At 48.1% G+C, this 16,061-nt stretch overlaps 1 protein-coding gene across 1 annotated transcript in view; it reads right to left on the bottom strand.

Moving 5' to 3' along the window:
• Positions 1 to 12,187, bottom strand: part of SLC25A33 (solute carrier family 25 member 33) — a 24,560-nt gene extending 12,373 nt beyond the window's left edge. Inside the window, exon 1 of the mRNA XM_061601728.1 lies at positions 11,929 to 12,187. Coding sequence (XP_061457712.1) covers positions 11,929 to 11,981 — 53 coding nt within the window. The 5' untranslated portion in view covers positions 11,982 to 12,187. The remainder of the gene's footprint in view (positions 1 to 11,928) is intronic.
• Positions 12,188 to 16,061: the final 3,874 nt, after the last annotated feature.

A 16,061-nucleotide genomic window follows, 5' to 3' on the forward strand; every position in this document is an offset into this window, starting at 1 on the left:
CCTGAACTTTTGAAAACCTAGGTTAAAAAATACAACAGTACGCCTTTCTTTCCCATGCTTTTTCAAACAAGAGCTGCTTTATTCACAGCCTTGACACAGAAAATAAGAAACTGCTGTTTCTAAACTTTAAACCTTTAAAAGATAGGAGCAAGAATTAGTTACACTCTATATAGCTTCACTCAAAGGACAGCCACTTGCATTAGGAAGCTGCCTTATATACAAAGTCAGACCACTGGCCCGCTCAGCTCAGCGCTGTCTTCATCAGTGGTCCCCAACCTTTATGAGTGTGGGAACCCCTTTGTAAGCTCAAAAAAGTTTGTGGCCTCAACATTTTTGGTTGTAATTTTAGTCTCTCTCAACTGAAAAATACATAATGAAGAACTAAAAAATGTCACTTTTTATTCATCACAACAACCCCCTCCACACACACCCAGGGACTCCCCACCCCAGGAACTCCCAAACACAAACACCCCCAGGGGCTCCCAAAACACACACAGGATCATGAGCTGCATTAGAAACTCCCTCATGTGCTGATTTGCAGAGAGGTGTTGCTTTCTTTTCTTAATGCAAGGGTCTAACCAAATTGGCATTCCCCCCCACACACGCACACATAGTCTGAAGATGTTCAGTCCTGTCTCCCAAAACCAGTGAGCCGCAGTGTTGGACCAGGACCCAGGTTCAAATCCTCACTTAGCCATGAATGCCACTGGGTGACCATGGACCGGTCAGTCTTTCAGCCTGGCCTGCCTCACAGGGTTGGTGTGAGGATAAAATGGAAAGGAGAACCATGTGCACCACCTTGAGCTCCTTGGAGGACAAATGGGATATCAATGCAATAAATAAATACATAAATCTGAACTGCAATGCCTGGACACCTGCCTCAGCCAACCTGCTGAGCTTTCTCTCTTTTAAAATAATTATCAAGAAGCAGCAACATGGTGGTGATGGAGATGGCAGATTATAAAGACAACAGGGTGGATAGGTTGAGGAGGGGGTTCGCGTGTTTAGGCCTTGGGATCAGAGCTTGGAAAAGTTACTTTTTTTGAACTACAACTCCCATCAGCCCCAGCCAGCATGGCCGCTGGATTGGGCTGATGGCAGTTGTAGTTCAAAAAAGGAACTTTTCCAAGCTCTGCTCGGGATGATAATCAGAACTGACGACTTGGCTTGGGTGTGCTTGGGGAATGAGAGAAGAGCAGGAGACAGATCGGCATGCGCACATAAACACACCTGCACCTCTTGCAAGCACCTGCAGGCATGCATTTGGGCACATGGGGGGGGACGCCCTCAACTGGCGCAGCATCCTGGAGAGACAGAGATGGGGGGTGCTGTGTAGTAGGAAAGGGGTGGAATGCTGGGAGATGGGGGCGAGCTTTGCCAGTCTGGCCGGAGGCGAGATCTGGGCAGCCTCGCGAATACAAATCATTTTGAAAAGGAGGCAGCAGCGAGGCTGCCAGAAAAGAAAGGGGGAAGCAGTCTTTCCTCACAGCCTCGCTTCTTTTTGCTTCAGCAAAAGCCCTCCCCTCTCGTTCCAAGCAGGGGGGGGTGTTGCCAGCAGTGGGGAGGAGATGGGAGTCAGTGGCAGTGAGCCCCCCTTTTCTTCCTGGTAGCTCCACTGTCAGCCTCCTTCAGCATCTGCCACGTGTTTTGTAGGCACAGGCCTGTCCTCGGCGCACCTGAAAGACGCTCTGATGTTTCAACAAAAGTCTTCCCCTCTCATTCTGAGCAAGGGGGTGGGCCTCATCCCCAGTGGCAGGGGGAGGAGGAGGCAGCATCCACAGAGTGAAGACTGCTTTACAAACATTAATAAATCACGTCTTTGCTGTTCACGAACCCCCCCCCCCGGATTACTTCCCAACCCCACTGGGGGTTGCGGCCCCGAGGCTGGGAACCGCTGGTCTACACCACAAGTGGAGAACCTTTGGCCCTCCAAATGGTGCTGGACTATAGCTCCCTGACCATTGGCCATGCTAGCTCTTGGAAGTTGGAGTCCAGCATCTGGAGGAATCCCTCTGTTAGACCATCACTTGCCTTTACTGCCTCGCCTTACCTCCATCACAGCTCTTGTCTTCTAATGCAGGGACAGATAACCAGACGTTGCTGGACTTCAGTTCTTACTGTCCCTGGCCACTGGCCACGCTAGCTGCTGGGAGTTGGAGTCAGATCACATCTGGAGGACCACACAGGTTTCCAATCCCTGCTTTAAGCCCTCACCCCTGTGGCTCTGCACAGAACTGACCCACTGGCCCATAGACAACGACACCTAGCCGCCACCAAAGTGCTGGTGTCAGAAATTGCCCCACATGAAAAAGAGTGGGTTCCCAGGCATCTGAGACAGAAGCTATGCCATGGTTTCAGCTTAGAGTCAATCTACTCTCTGCACTCTGGATCAGGAGTTCCCAAATTGTAGCCCGCAAGCTTCATTCAGGTCATCTGTGGATTTGTGGCTGCAGACAGGCATGTACATCGCATGAAATATTCATACTGATTTTTTAATTGTGCCGCTGTTGCTGCTTTAAGTTCTCACTTCATTGTTGTCACAGCTGGAATTCTATGGCATTCAAATTGTAATGCAATATATATGAGAAATAAAAGAAGCGACAAATACGCAATTTAAAAGTGCGCAGCATCTAGGACGGCAATTGCTACAACAAGCAGAAAAGAATCATTAAGTGGTCCCTGGGGCAAAAAGTTGGGAATAACTGCTCTGGACAAAGGCAGGTGTCCTGACCAGGAGAGGAACGGAACATTTTTTGAGGTACAAAAGGAACCTCCATGTTTCCAGGAGCTTCAGCACATTTTTGCACAGATCTAGTGACTTGATCTAGCGACTTCCAAAAAACAGAGAGGGAACACAGCCTTGTTTTTACAGCCAACTAAAACGGCCATCCTGTGGAGACTGGGCCAAATTATTCTGGGCGTTGCAGACGGTTTGAGAAAGCTTCAAATTTCAAAGGGCTTGACGACCCCAGTCTGGGAGAGCCTTCCTCACCCTGAGTTGTTTTTGCAGTATAGCTCCCATCAGCCCCAGCCAAAACTTGCTGTTTGAACTTGCCATCCAATTTCAGAGGGTAAAAGGCAGGGGAGAGCTATTAATTTAGGAAGAAGAGCTTATTAGGAGAAGTGGGCTTCCATTTTGTCCCGGCCATTTTAACCCTTTGACTCTCACCTCAGCCCTGCAAATGGCTTAAGGTTGAGGGAAGGAACTCTCCTCCAGATGTTGGCCAATGGTCAACGGCGATGGGAGTCGGAGGGGAACATCTGTTCGGCTGCAGATTCCCCATCCCCAGCTTATGGATTCAGATGGGCCACATTTGGCATCTGGCCGGGGGGGGGGTAATCAGAGCAGAGTCCACGGACTGACCGACACAGAGCGGCCTCTGAAGACCAGCTGTTATCTGTGCTCTGTGTACAGAACCAGGAATCTGACATTGGCTTTTAAGCTCTGCAAATACAGCAGCAGTGCACGGCAATTGAGTTACATTCTGCACGCATAGCCCCCTCCTTGTGGTACACAAGTCCCGCGCCATTCACGTGTCCGCAGAAGCCAAAAGGGCATCAGGGTGAAGAGATGAGACGATTCTGCAACCAACCTAGATTTGTTCCAAGACGCTCAAGATTGCAACCAATAGCTTTGGGGCACAACATACCTCCCAAATGCCAACCAAAGTCCATCCCCAGTCTGTGCCTCCACACCCCACAGATCCACTACTGCAGGCAACTGGCAACTGCGATACCACTACACACAGCTTGTGTGCTCCAAAGTATATCTGTGCAGCCAAGAGGACTAGAGCCTTGGTTACGAGGCAGCAAAATCAAGTTCTTGGAATACCAAGATGGAAAATTAAACCCTACAGGTGTGAGAAAAGTGGGCTGATCTTCCTGCATTTCTAGTAAATCCAGTGATCACCGAATGCCAGCACCAGGCAGTACTATCTGAGGTACAGGTAGATGTCACCTGCTGCTGTAATAGAAACCTCCATATTTGTGACATCTTACAAACTGTTGGGTGGCCACAGAAGCATCCTCAAAACAGGTCACATACGGATGGTTTATAAAATTGGCTCCTGCTCTTTGACAGCGACGCCGTCATTGTTCCAGTTATACATTTTTCAAAAGGCACAAAGACACTTTTGTGGCGAAGCTGTTCCTCGGCTGGCTTTTTATAGAGCCTTCTTAGCACCTAAGCGTGTCACCAAAGGAGGCCAGGAGGGGTCATGTGAAAATCAGGCGTAAAAGCCGAGAGGGAAGGACAGGATGCGGCGAGAGCTGCTGGCTTGCAGGAAGAGGATCCTAGGAACATAGGAAACTACCTTGCACACGAGTCGGACTACAGGTCCATCCAGAACAGCACTGTCTGCACTGACCGGCAGAGGCTCTCCAAGGTTTCAAGCACAGGGTCTCTCCCAGCACTGCCTGGAGATGCCATTGGGGATTGAACCCGGAGCCTCCGGCATGCAAGGCAGATGCTCCGCCACTGGGCTACGGCCCCTTGCTGTGGGTTTCAAGGTGCCCTGCTCTCATTCCCTGCTTGTCCCTCAGCTGCCTTTTATCGTACACAAAGGTGCCAGTTAGCCAGTGAACATAAGAAGAGCGCTGAAGCTGGATCCGGCCAAAGGCCCATCTAGTCCAGCATCCTGCTCTCACAGACACCAGCCGCGTATCTCCGGGAAATCCTGCAAGCAGGACCTGAACACAACGGCATTCTCCCCGCTTGGGATTCCAAGCCACTTCTCAAAGGGACACTGAGTCCGACAGTCAAGGCAGCGATTGTGGCTAGCGGCCTTCAATAGCCTTCCTGCCTTCCTTATTAGATTTATAAACTGCCCTTTCGCCCAGTAGGAGCCCAGCCTGACACTCCTCCATGAATTTGCCTTATCCTCTATTAAAGCTACCCAAGGCGGTGGCCATCGCTAGATCCCGTAGGAGAAGTGCTTTGACTGCGCGCTGCGCAAACAATAGCTAGCCAGATGACTCCCCAAAAACAAGCGTCCCCCTGTTGATTTGCCCCAGCATCTGAAAGATATACTGCCCCTGTAAATGGAAGTTCCATTGGGCTAAATCAGATGCCGTCAAACTGCCCCACCCTCCACGAACTGGTCGCTTCTCATCTTAAAATGATTTCAAAAGCTGGCATTCCAAAACTCCCTCAGTGTTGGCTGACGGGCGATGGCTTATTCATACACACAGATGGCATATAAGGGCTTTATTCTATGAATAAGGCACAAGGTTACCAAGAGCATCCATATGCTCCTCCAGTAACACCCCCCCCCGTTAAGTGCGAGGAATGTTTTGATTGCACGCGTACCCTCACGCCCATCCACACACCCACCCCCCACCAGCAACATCACATGTTTTGCAAACGCTCCAACTTCTAACAGAGACTTGGCAAGCATCCTCAGAGCACCAGCTGCTTCCCTCTTCTGCTTTGCTTGAACTCTTTTTAACCTTCTCCGCCGAGACTGCCCCCCTCTCCTAGTTTATCGATAGGGAGCGCTATGGAGGGACGGCCCCGTAGCTCAATGGAAAGGGCATGAGCTTTGCCTGCGGAAGGTCCTGGGTTACGTTCCTGGCATCTCCAAGCAAAGGTGATAAAAAAAGCCATAGAGTTCAGGGGCAGCTGGCCCCAGTATGTCAGGGAAAGGCTGTAACTTAGTGGTCCAGCGTCTGCTTTGCACGCAGAAGGTCCCAATCCCGGCATCAGCAGGTAGGGCTAGGAGAGAACCCACTGGAAATCTACCCAGCACCGTTTCTGGCTCTAGCCACTGTTAGCATTCTGTCTGTCTGTCTGTCTGTCTGTCTGTCTGTCTGTCTGTCTGTCTGTCTGTCTGTCTGTCTGTCTGTCTGTCTGTCTGTCTGTCTGTCTGTCTGTCTGTCTGTCTGTCTGTCTGTCTGTCTGTCTGTCTGTCTCACACACACACACACACACACACACACACCCATATAGACAGATTGCACCTAAGGAAATGCGTCCCTCAGCAGAAAAAAAGAAGGTTGCTGATGCTGACCCCCACTTCACATGTGCAATAAAACAATAAAGAGTCAAATAAAATTAGAACTCTTCACTCCTTGGGTTGATGAATGTTTGCGCTGTGCCAAGAGAGGCCAAGCCTGGCGCCTTCGGGGCTCCTCCTCCTCCTTTCCTGCAAGCACACCTTGCAACAAAAGCCAGACTTTTTCATGCTGCCCCGTTTATTGATTGTTGCCAGACTTTTTTTTTTTTAAAGTGAAGAAAAGCAGGCAGCAGGGGCTTCCTCCAAGCACCTAGTTCGATGCCATGATGCTGCTGATGCCAGGAATTAAACAAAAACAATGGCTGGCATCCAACGTTAGCTGCACTCAGAGGCGACCCACTGAAAATTAATGGACAGGACCATTAATTCCAGTGGGTTTGCTCTGGGAAGAACCTAGCTGGATACAAGCCAATGCAATCTGTTTTGTGCAAATAATGCACCTGCAACTCATGCATTCCGGGAGGGGACAGGTGCGCCAGTGGCTAGCAGCCATGCCAGTGAATGGATCCCCCAGACTGAGAGGCAGTCTACCTTTAAACGTGAGAGCCACATTCCCTTCTGAACATCCTTTTCAGGGACCACATGCTAGCAGAGGGCAGGGCCTGAAGCCAAAGTGGGTGCAGCAATGAATGCCAGTTTTCCTTTGGTTACAGTAGGTTAGTTTCTACATATACACTCAAAGCACCCCTCTCTCTCCTCTATTCAGGCAAGGAAGAAACATCAGCATCGTTCAAGGACACGTTCTTTGCTTTTAAGCTGTTTTTAAAGATGTTTGAAAAGGTCTTCTCAAGTTGTTTTATTTTTAAAATGTTTTTAAGATGCTTTAAGGTGTTTTTAGTGTTTTGTCCTTTGTTTGCCACCCTGGGCTCCTCCTTCTGGGAGGGAAGGCGGGATAGAAGTTTTTTTTAATAATAATAATAATAATAATAATAATTCATTCCAGCAAGGCAAAAACAAAATCCAGGAGGGCCAAAGAAGGGTGTGATGAAGGGAGGATCCCGAGGGCCACATTTGACCCCCAGGCCCGAGGCTCCACACCCCTGAGCTTAGGTCTGACCCAACAGGTCTCATCAGGGGTGGAGTACAGAATAGTAGTCCCACCATTAACAGTCTTTCCCTTTATGGAACTTTGCCCAAGGATAATTCTTGTCTTCTTAAGCCAATGAGGAGCCCTTTTACTTGGAACTGCAGTTATCGACTGTACTTGCAGAACTAGAAAATCCCATGGGCCTGGTTGCCTATGTACCTTTAAAAAAAAAATTGGATGGCACCTAAGGATCAACCATTTCTTTTTTATTACCCCAACGGCCAGCTACCCATGACTGAGCAAAGAAGAAAATACCTTCGGGAGGGAACCTGCTTTCCAAGCCCTTATTTACAGTACTTAGAGACCATCATTCAATAGAAAAAGCGTCTGAATTTGAAAATGCAAAGTCCACACCAAATAGGAATATATAAAATCAAAGTGCAGACAGACAATGAGAATTTCCAAATGCTGATGAAACTGAACTGTCTTCTCCCATGAATATAATGTGGCCAGGAAAGAAAATATGCAGACTTCCTAGGAGAGAGTGTTCCACAACTCTGGAGCCACCACAAAAAGGCCCTGCACTGGAGCAATGATCACTATGCGTCCCCCAGAAGGACGGAACCTGGACCTTAATGCTTTGGCAATATAAGAAAAGGTGTCCCTTGTGATGTTTGGGATCAAGACTGTTTTTTTTAAAAAAAAATAAAAAGTGAATTCAACCTAGAACCAACTGGTAACCAATGACAAACAGCTGCCATTGGTTTCATACCAACCTATACCCTTCAACAGATAAGCAATGGCATTATGGATGTAGCTAAACAGTCTTCAAGGGCAGCCCCGTGTAGAACAAGTTACAGTAGCCTAATCTGAAAGCTGTTAATGACAGTCCGTAAGTGGGATTGTCTCGGTGCAAGACTTGGAATACTATCAACTTAGGGATGCAACACAGCTGGCTTGACAAGACAGGCTGCGTATTTGCTACTCAAGTCAAAACATATTTCTATATCTTACTTACCTAGCCAACATTTAATAAGAAAAGCTCCAAATACATTTATAATATGTAGTGCACGCTCTCTGCTGAACAAGCACTACAATCTTCTGGAGGCTGAAAGAACTGAAGACCCTTGAATGGTAACTGTTCCTGCTGTACCCATTTTACAGATAGGACACCAAAGCAGAACACAAACAGATGATCACAAACGGCTTGTTCAGCTCTCGTTTATTTAAGGAGGCGGCTTGCAAAGGAGAGCTTTAAGGGGGACTACGCCATACGTCTACCAATATTAAAATTGTGCTCAGAATGACAGAGATTTCACAAAGCAAGCATTTCAAAGACTAACAACAGACCGTGAGGCAAACAAAGGAAGCTGCCTTATGTTGAGTCAGACCATTGGTCCATCTATTTCAGTACTGTCTACACGGATTGGCAGTGGCTTTCCAGGGTTTCAGGCAGGGGACATTTCCAGCCCTACCTGGAGATGCTGAGGACTGACCGTGAGACCTTCTGCATGCAAAGCAGGTGTTCTGCCACTGAGCTACGGCCCTTTCCCTAACTAACCTCACTCCCCAACTGCTTCCCACCACCACACAGAAAAAAACCATTATGCTATATGAGAAATACTACCAAGTGCCATAAGGACAGAGCTGTATGCTGGGAAACGAATACTGGCTTCTATATGTGTATCACAGAGAGAGAGAGAGAGAGAGAGATTGCAAAACAGCAAATGGGTTTGGGGGCCTACATGTGTTAACAACCGCGGCCCCCAAAATGAAGGATTTCCACATGGAGGCCCGAGTCTCCGGATAGTGTGACGGAGAAAGTGCTTTAATATTGGTGTTTCTGCCTTGCAGGGACAGCATTATGTAATAGAGGAAAGAAAGGAAAGAAGCCCTTCAGCTAATTAAGTTCTTTCATCCTGGATTCCAGCACGCGGAGAGAAACTAAGCCAGAAGTCATTATTCAGATAAGATTTGGGAGAGAGGTAGCAAGTGCTTTACCAAAAAAATGCTATACGAAGAGAATTGCCTCTTGTATTTTAAATGTGCAGCCCTGAACGCTTTCCAAGGCGTGAGGCTCAATGAACTCAATGCACTTCCTTGTAGGTAATATTTGTATTTGTAGGATTGTGCAAAAATCAAACAGCCTCTGGCAAAGAGCCTTCGTCTCTGTGATTCACTGCAACCAAATCAAAATCCACAGGTTGTATCCAATGCGAGTCCTACTCAGAGTAGATCCACTGAAATTAATAAACTCAAGTTGATCACATCCATTAACTTCCACAGGTCTGCTCTGAGTAGCGGTAGGTAAAACCTTAAGCTTTTAAAAGACGCAACCCAGATCCACCCCCAAAATATGGACAAGGGCTGTGGCATCGAAGAGGTCATCCTACACATACTGACTTGGGAGAAAGCCCCAATTAATGGCATGCAACTTCCTTCTGACAAAACACAGACTGAGTTTACTTCCCAAGTGGAAGGGACCTAAGATCTGACACCTAGAGTCATTCTATCACCATGGATGGAAACATTCTCACAAGGTGCCACACAAGTTATCTAGCCTGCACTGTTGCTTAAAAACAACAACAACACAAAGCTACTTCAGTCCTACTCGAGCCAGGCATGATGCAACACTTGGAAGATATGTCCTGAACACCTCTCTCTCTGCCTCTGCCCAAGAACCGGTGTACAGCGGAGAAGGCACCAGCGTGAGACTCACAGCCAAGAAGCAACAGTTTGGCACGCAGGATTTTCTCAAACAGAAGAATTAAGTAGTAAAAGGAAAGCCAAGAGCAGCCGGCTGGAGTGTGTGGGAGAATTCTCTGTACTTTTCAAAATCACAAATAGAAGAATCATGAAGCACCCTTGGAGGGAGGCAAAGGAACAGAGTGCGTTTTGGCAGTCCCGAATCTCTATTTATAAAGAAGCAAAGATAGGAAGCCCACATCCCCAGAGAGGGGGCAAGAGGCCTTTTTGAATGGAACAAGGCGCTTAAAAACATAACAACAACACACACACGTTCAAAAATCTCTTGAGATTCCTCCCTAAAATAAAATCAAACCACATCTGTTAGTTATATATTAGAACCAAGCAGGCAAAAATATGTGTTTCCCCCAACCTTCCAACACATGCAGCAGATCTGCCTAAATTGGGAAATACAAAACTAGGGAGTGTTACTCTGAATCAGTTTATGTGGGCCTCAAAGACACAACTTTTCTGCACAGACCTACTCCACCCCCTCACTCCCCCAAAATTCTGAATACATCAATGCCACTCAGAACCTTCCATCTCTCTTTAAAGCAGCTTTTGCCAATTTGGTATCCTCCAGACATTTTGGACTGCAACTCCCATCAGCCCCAGCTGATGGGTAATAATATGGGGGTAATAATACTGGCCTACCTTATAGGGCTGCCATAGCCATATTATTAATTTGATTACATTTATAGTTTGCCTTTCCTTCAAGGAGCTCAAGGCAATATACATTATTATCTCTCTCACACACAGAAATGCACATTTTATCCTCACCACAAGCCTGTGAGGTAAGGCAGGCTGAGAGAGGCCAACTGGCCCAAGGGCACAGGATGAAGGTTCATGACCAAATGAGGATCTGAACCCAGATCTCCCAGGTAATGGAAACCTGTAGCCCTACAGAGTTGGAAGGGGCCTGTAAGGCCATCAAGTCCAACCCCCTGCTCAATGCAGGAATCTAATTTAAAGCATCCCCAACAGGTAGCTGTTCAGCTACCTCTTGAAGGCCTCCAGTGTTGGAGAGCCTACCACCTCCTAGGTTGTTGGACTCCAACTCCCAATGCCCCTTACTAAAGGCCCTGCTGATAAGAGTTTGAGTCCAACAACCACTCAAGGGCCTCAAGTTCCCCACCTCTGCTCTAACCACTATGCCACATATGTACAAACACACTCTGACATCCCAAAGCACTGTATTAAAAGTGTGAGTTATTACTGGCAGTGTATTCCATGAATTCGTGATAAACCATGTATGGAGCACACGTGCGTCTGTGTGTGTCCTGAGACAGTAGAGAACATAAACAATGCCTGCTGGGCCCGACTGAAGAGTTCTTTTATTCCAGCATTTTGCTGTCGAGAAAGCATGCACCTCTGGATGCTCACAAGCACGTGTTCCCAGCATCTGGCATTCAGAGGTATACCGCTCCTGCACATGGAGGACCCCATTTAGCAATCTAAGGAGAGAACAAAGCAGGACGAAAGAGAGGCAATGAAGGGAGGAAAAGAAAAGAGGTCAAGAAGAGGAGGGATGGAAGGAGGGTGGAGGATGGACGGAAGAGGAGAATGAGGAAAGGGCTGAACGGAGAAAGCAAAATGAGCAGAGAAAAAGGGAGCTGCCAAGGGATGAACGGAGAAGGCAAAAGGATAAAATAATAAACGGGAGGAAAGAGGAACGATGAGAGCCAGTGTGGTGTAGTGGTTAGAGTGCTGGACTACGACCTGGGAGACCAGGGTTCGAATCCCCACACAGCCACGAAGCTCACTGGGTGACCATGGGCCAGTCACTGCCTCTCAGCCTCAGAGGAAGATGATGGTAAACCACCTCTGAATACCGCTTACCATGAAAACCCTATTCAGAGGGTCGCCATAAGTTGGGATCGACTTGAAGGCAGTCCATTTCCATTTTTCAAGAGCAAGGATAAAGGGAATGGATGAGACAGGAAGGGAAAGGATGGAGAGAAGGAGGAAGAGATGAATGGAGAGGAGGAGGGGAACGATGAATGGAGAGAGAGAGGAGAAGATAAGGGGGTGGATGAATGGGCGGAATAAATAATTGGGGGGGAAAGAATGAATGGAGAGAGATTGAAGGATAAATACAGAGAGATAAATAAAAACGGAGAACAGCGTGGGGCGGGGACTCACCCTCCAGCGAAGAGATGGAGCAGCGTACTCTTCTCCTGCGCGGCCCCGGCCATGCCTGCCTCCCCACCGGGCTGGCCCTCTCCGAGCGACCCGGTCGCCACTCCGGCTCCCTAGAATGGCTAGTCAAAACTGCGCCTGCGCCCTCCTAGCCAGCCAGGTCACGCGACGCCGGCGGCAGGCTCCACGTGCGAAACGGTCCAACCACGAGGGCGCTTGGCCGGCTGTGAAGATGAAAGCGGACAGGAGAGGAGGAAGGTGGGCGAAGCCCGGGCTCTGACGTCACTCCGTTTCGAAGGCAGCGATAGGCTCCCCGCGACGCAGCGAGAGGGGGCGCGGCGGCGGCTGGCGCAATAGATTCTAGCCGCTGATGACTTAAGAAAGGAAGGCGAGGCGGGTTGTCTGGGAAGGGGCGGAGGTAGCGCGCGCGCTTCTTTGTAATTTTTTTATGAATGGGTTAAGGGGGGCGCAGGGGTCTGGCGCATTCTGAGAGATGTGGGCGGGGCTTTGCAAGAGGCTGAAGGCTGCGATCCTAGGGATACTTAGAAGCCTGCCCAAGTTAGTCACATCCATTAACTTCAATGGGTCTACTCAGAATAAGGTCAATGTTGGATGCAACCCAACGAGTCTTGAGATATGAAAGGCATTTCTAAATGTTGCAAGACTTTTTGCCGCATAGGGTCAGGTTCTTCCACCACAAGGAAGGCTGCAGTCCCTAGGTGCATTTGCTTAGGAGTAAGAAACCCATGGATTCTGTGGGGCTTACATCAGAATAAGACACAATACATTTAAAGCATATTTGAAGCTAATCCCCCACCCGCAAAAGATCATGGGAACTGTAGTTTATGCCTCACAGAGCTACAGTTTTCAGCACCCATATCAAATTACAGCTCCCAGGATTCTTTGGGGAGGGAATGTGCTTAAAATGCATAGTGAGAACGCAACCTAACTGTCCTTTTGGAGTCAGGTACCTTACAAGCCTTCCAGAGAGTAGCGACTCTGTTAGCCTGTTGCAATAAAACAATCAATCAACCAAAAATGCATAAATTGGCATACGAGGGGGGAAAACCTCTTCTGAAGAACACAGCTTTCTTTGGCTTTAGATCAGGAGTAGGGAACGTGTAGCCCTCCAGATGTTGCTGGACTACAATTCCCATCATGTCCCTGACTGTTGGCCATGCTGGTTTGGGCTGATGGAAGTTCAACAACAGGTTGAAGGCCAAAGATTCCCAGTCCCTGCTATAGATGATGGTGGATGTGTCCCAACAAGCTCCATTTTAGAAAAAGTATTTCCCCTTCTCTCCCATATAGGAAGGAATGCCTCTTTTAACTGATAAACAGTTATAGTTACACTATTTTTTTAATCCGACACTTCATTTCTTTTAGTAAATCACAGAAAATCATAAACCACGGGGGGGGGTGTTATGTGCTTAATTTAAGATATGCAGATGATACCATACTACTAGCAGAAACCAGTATTGATTTGAAATGAATGCTGTTAAAAGTTAAAGAGAAAAGCACAAAAGCAGGACTACAGCTGAACGACAAAAAGACTAAAGTAATGACAATTGAAGATTTATGTAACTTTAAAGTTGACAATGAGGACACTGGTCAAGGATTATCAATTCCTTGGAACCAAAATGGGTACAATAGTCAAGAAATCAGAAGAAGGCTAGGACTGGGGAGGGCCGCTATGAGAGAACTAGAAAACGTCCTCAAATGCAAAGATGTATCACTGAACACCAAAATCAGGATCATTCAGACCATGGTATTCCCAATCTCTATGTACCGATGTGAAAGTTGGACAGTGAAAAAAGCGGATAAGAGAAAAATCAACTCCTTTGAAATGTGGTGTCGGAGGAGAGCTTTGCAGGTTCCGTAGACAGCAAAAAAGACAAAGCAAATCACGGAAGGGTGACATCTACTGGTAGACCACTGGATGATATGCTGTAGTAGATCACACAGACTTCTGACTCTCAAATGTTTTAAGAGCTGCGGTAACAAAAAGGCAGAGCTTGGAAAAGTTACTTTTTTTGAACTACAATTCCCATCAACCCAATCCAGTGGCCATGCTGGCTGGGGCTGATGGGAGTTGTAGTTCAAAAAAGTAACATTTCCAAGCTCTGCAAAAAGGCTATTTCTCTCTCTCTCATACAATACGAATAAGGCAGTTAAGATTCCCTGACAGATAGCAACCCAGACATAGATTTGTACCTGTGTACGCTGGTCTCCCGAGCGTGTGGCTCATGGGGTGCTCCATGTTAGAGGTTTTGGTAGATATATATTGCAGTGGAGTGCAGCAATAACTGGCTTGTTAAGACTGGTAATTGAAAGAATAAAGAAATTGAAGGTTTATTACTACAAAGAGATAAAGTCATACTTGCTGAAGCAGCCATGTGGCCTGGACTCAGGGAGCCATTATTAACTAACTGAGAACAAAGACAGGAAGAGAAGGGAGGAGCAAAGCCTGTGAAACCAACAACCACTTTAGAGGAGGAATCAGCAGAGGGAAAAATACATTGCCTTTCTGTCTATTGCCCTCCACTGGTTCAGGTTGCTTGTTACATGTGTTGGTGCTTTACTCCTAACACTACACTCCATGAGCAACTATACTGCACGGGGCTCTGCCCCTCCCAGACCCTGCTTTGTCCCTGGCTCCAAGGGTCAGACCTAGGAGTTCTAGTAAAAACACAGGAGATCCCACAAGCCTGAAGCCTACCCGCACCTGAAGCAACCAGTCTATCAACTAAATCAGGATGGAAAACCTCAGGCCCAGGGGCCAAATATGGCCCTCCAAGCCTCTCTATCTGGCCCTTGGAACTCTCACCAGGCCACACTGCTCGCTGGCCCTGCGTCACACCCTGAGTGTTTTTACGTGGCTGGAAGGTCTTCTCAAACTCTGATCATGCCTCTTCTTTGTCTGGACGGAGGCTACAGAGAAGTGTGAGTGTGTGTAGAAACGAGTCTACTGTGCCAAGTTAAAATTTCCATTTGTTGCCCTGCCCACTTTTGTTTCTGGCTCCGCCCACCACTAGCATGTGGCCCCTGGAAGATAGGCCAGAAGGGAATGCAGCCCTTGGGCTGAAAAAGTGTTCCCCGTAGGGTTGCCAGGTTCAGGGCCTGAGACTGATCCTGTATCTTTAGGGGAAGAGAAAGTCAGCCAAGTGCAGGTGTTCTTGCAACACTGTAATGGGAAAAACTACAAGGTGGAATTCCCCCTTCCCCCTGCACAACTTTTAAAGATACAGAAGACCTCTTGGAGGCCGGGCCTGGCACCTGCACTTGGCTGACTTTCTCTTCTCCTAAAGATACAGGATCAGTCTCAGGCCCTGAACCTGGCAACCCTAGTTCCCCACCCTGGGCTGAATGTAGCCCTATTTTTTTTGTTTAATCATTGTTGCTGTGTGCTGTTGCTCCTTCGAAACCTCCCTCTCTCGCCCATTTGTGTCTTTCCAGAAAATGACAAGCATGAACTTTGGGTTGCATGACAGCTGAGCCCGGAGAGCGGCATTTTGCAGCGAGATCTGTTTTACAAGTGGCTGAGCAAACATGCCCCCCTCCTCTCGCGGGCACCTTGCAGAAGAGGCAGCTGTCAGTCATGGGACACCCACGCTGCGCCCGGGGATAATTTTGGAAAGGGTTTACATTTGAAAGGCGAGAGGGCCAAGGGAGATGGGCTGGGGCTTCAGAATCTAGGAGTGTTGCACGCCACTGTAGCAAACAAGTCACGTCATAACCAACCTTAGTCACCAGCAGGATGAGAACGGGGAAGGGGCAACTCAGTGGTAGAGCGCCTCCTTTGCATGCAGAAGGTGGCAGGTTTAATCCCTGATGGCATCTCCAGGTAGGGCTGGGAGAGTCCATCTGAAACCCTGGAAAGCTGCTGCCAGCCAGTGTGGACAATACTGAGCTAGATGGACCACAAGGGTCTGACTCAGAATAAGGCAGCTTCCTCTGCTCATGTACATGCCTGGCCAGTTCCACAGTCCCAATAATGAGAGAGAGAGAGAGAGAGAGAGAGAGAGAGAGAGAGAGAGAGAGAGAGAGAGGTGGTCATTTGGGAGACTCTTGTCCCTGAGTGGTCAGCAGGAAGACCCTTCAGCTTTGGCCCTGAGGCCCACCCGTAGTAGCTGCAC

The sequence above is a fragment of the Rhineura floridana genome, chromosome 18, assembly GCF_030035675.1.
Source record: "Rhineura floridana isolate rRhiFlo1 chromosome 18, rRhiFlo1.hap2, whole genome shotgun sequence".
In the NCBI taxonomy this organism is placed as follows: Eukaryota; Metazoa; Chordata; class Lepidosauria; order Squamata; family Rhineuridae; genus Rhineura; species Rhineura floridana.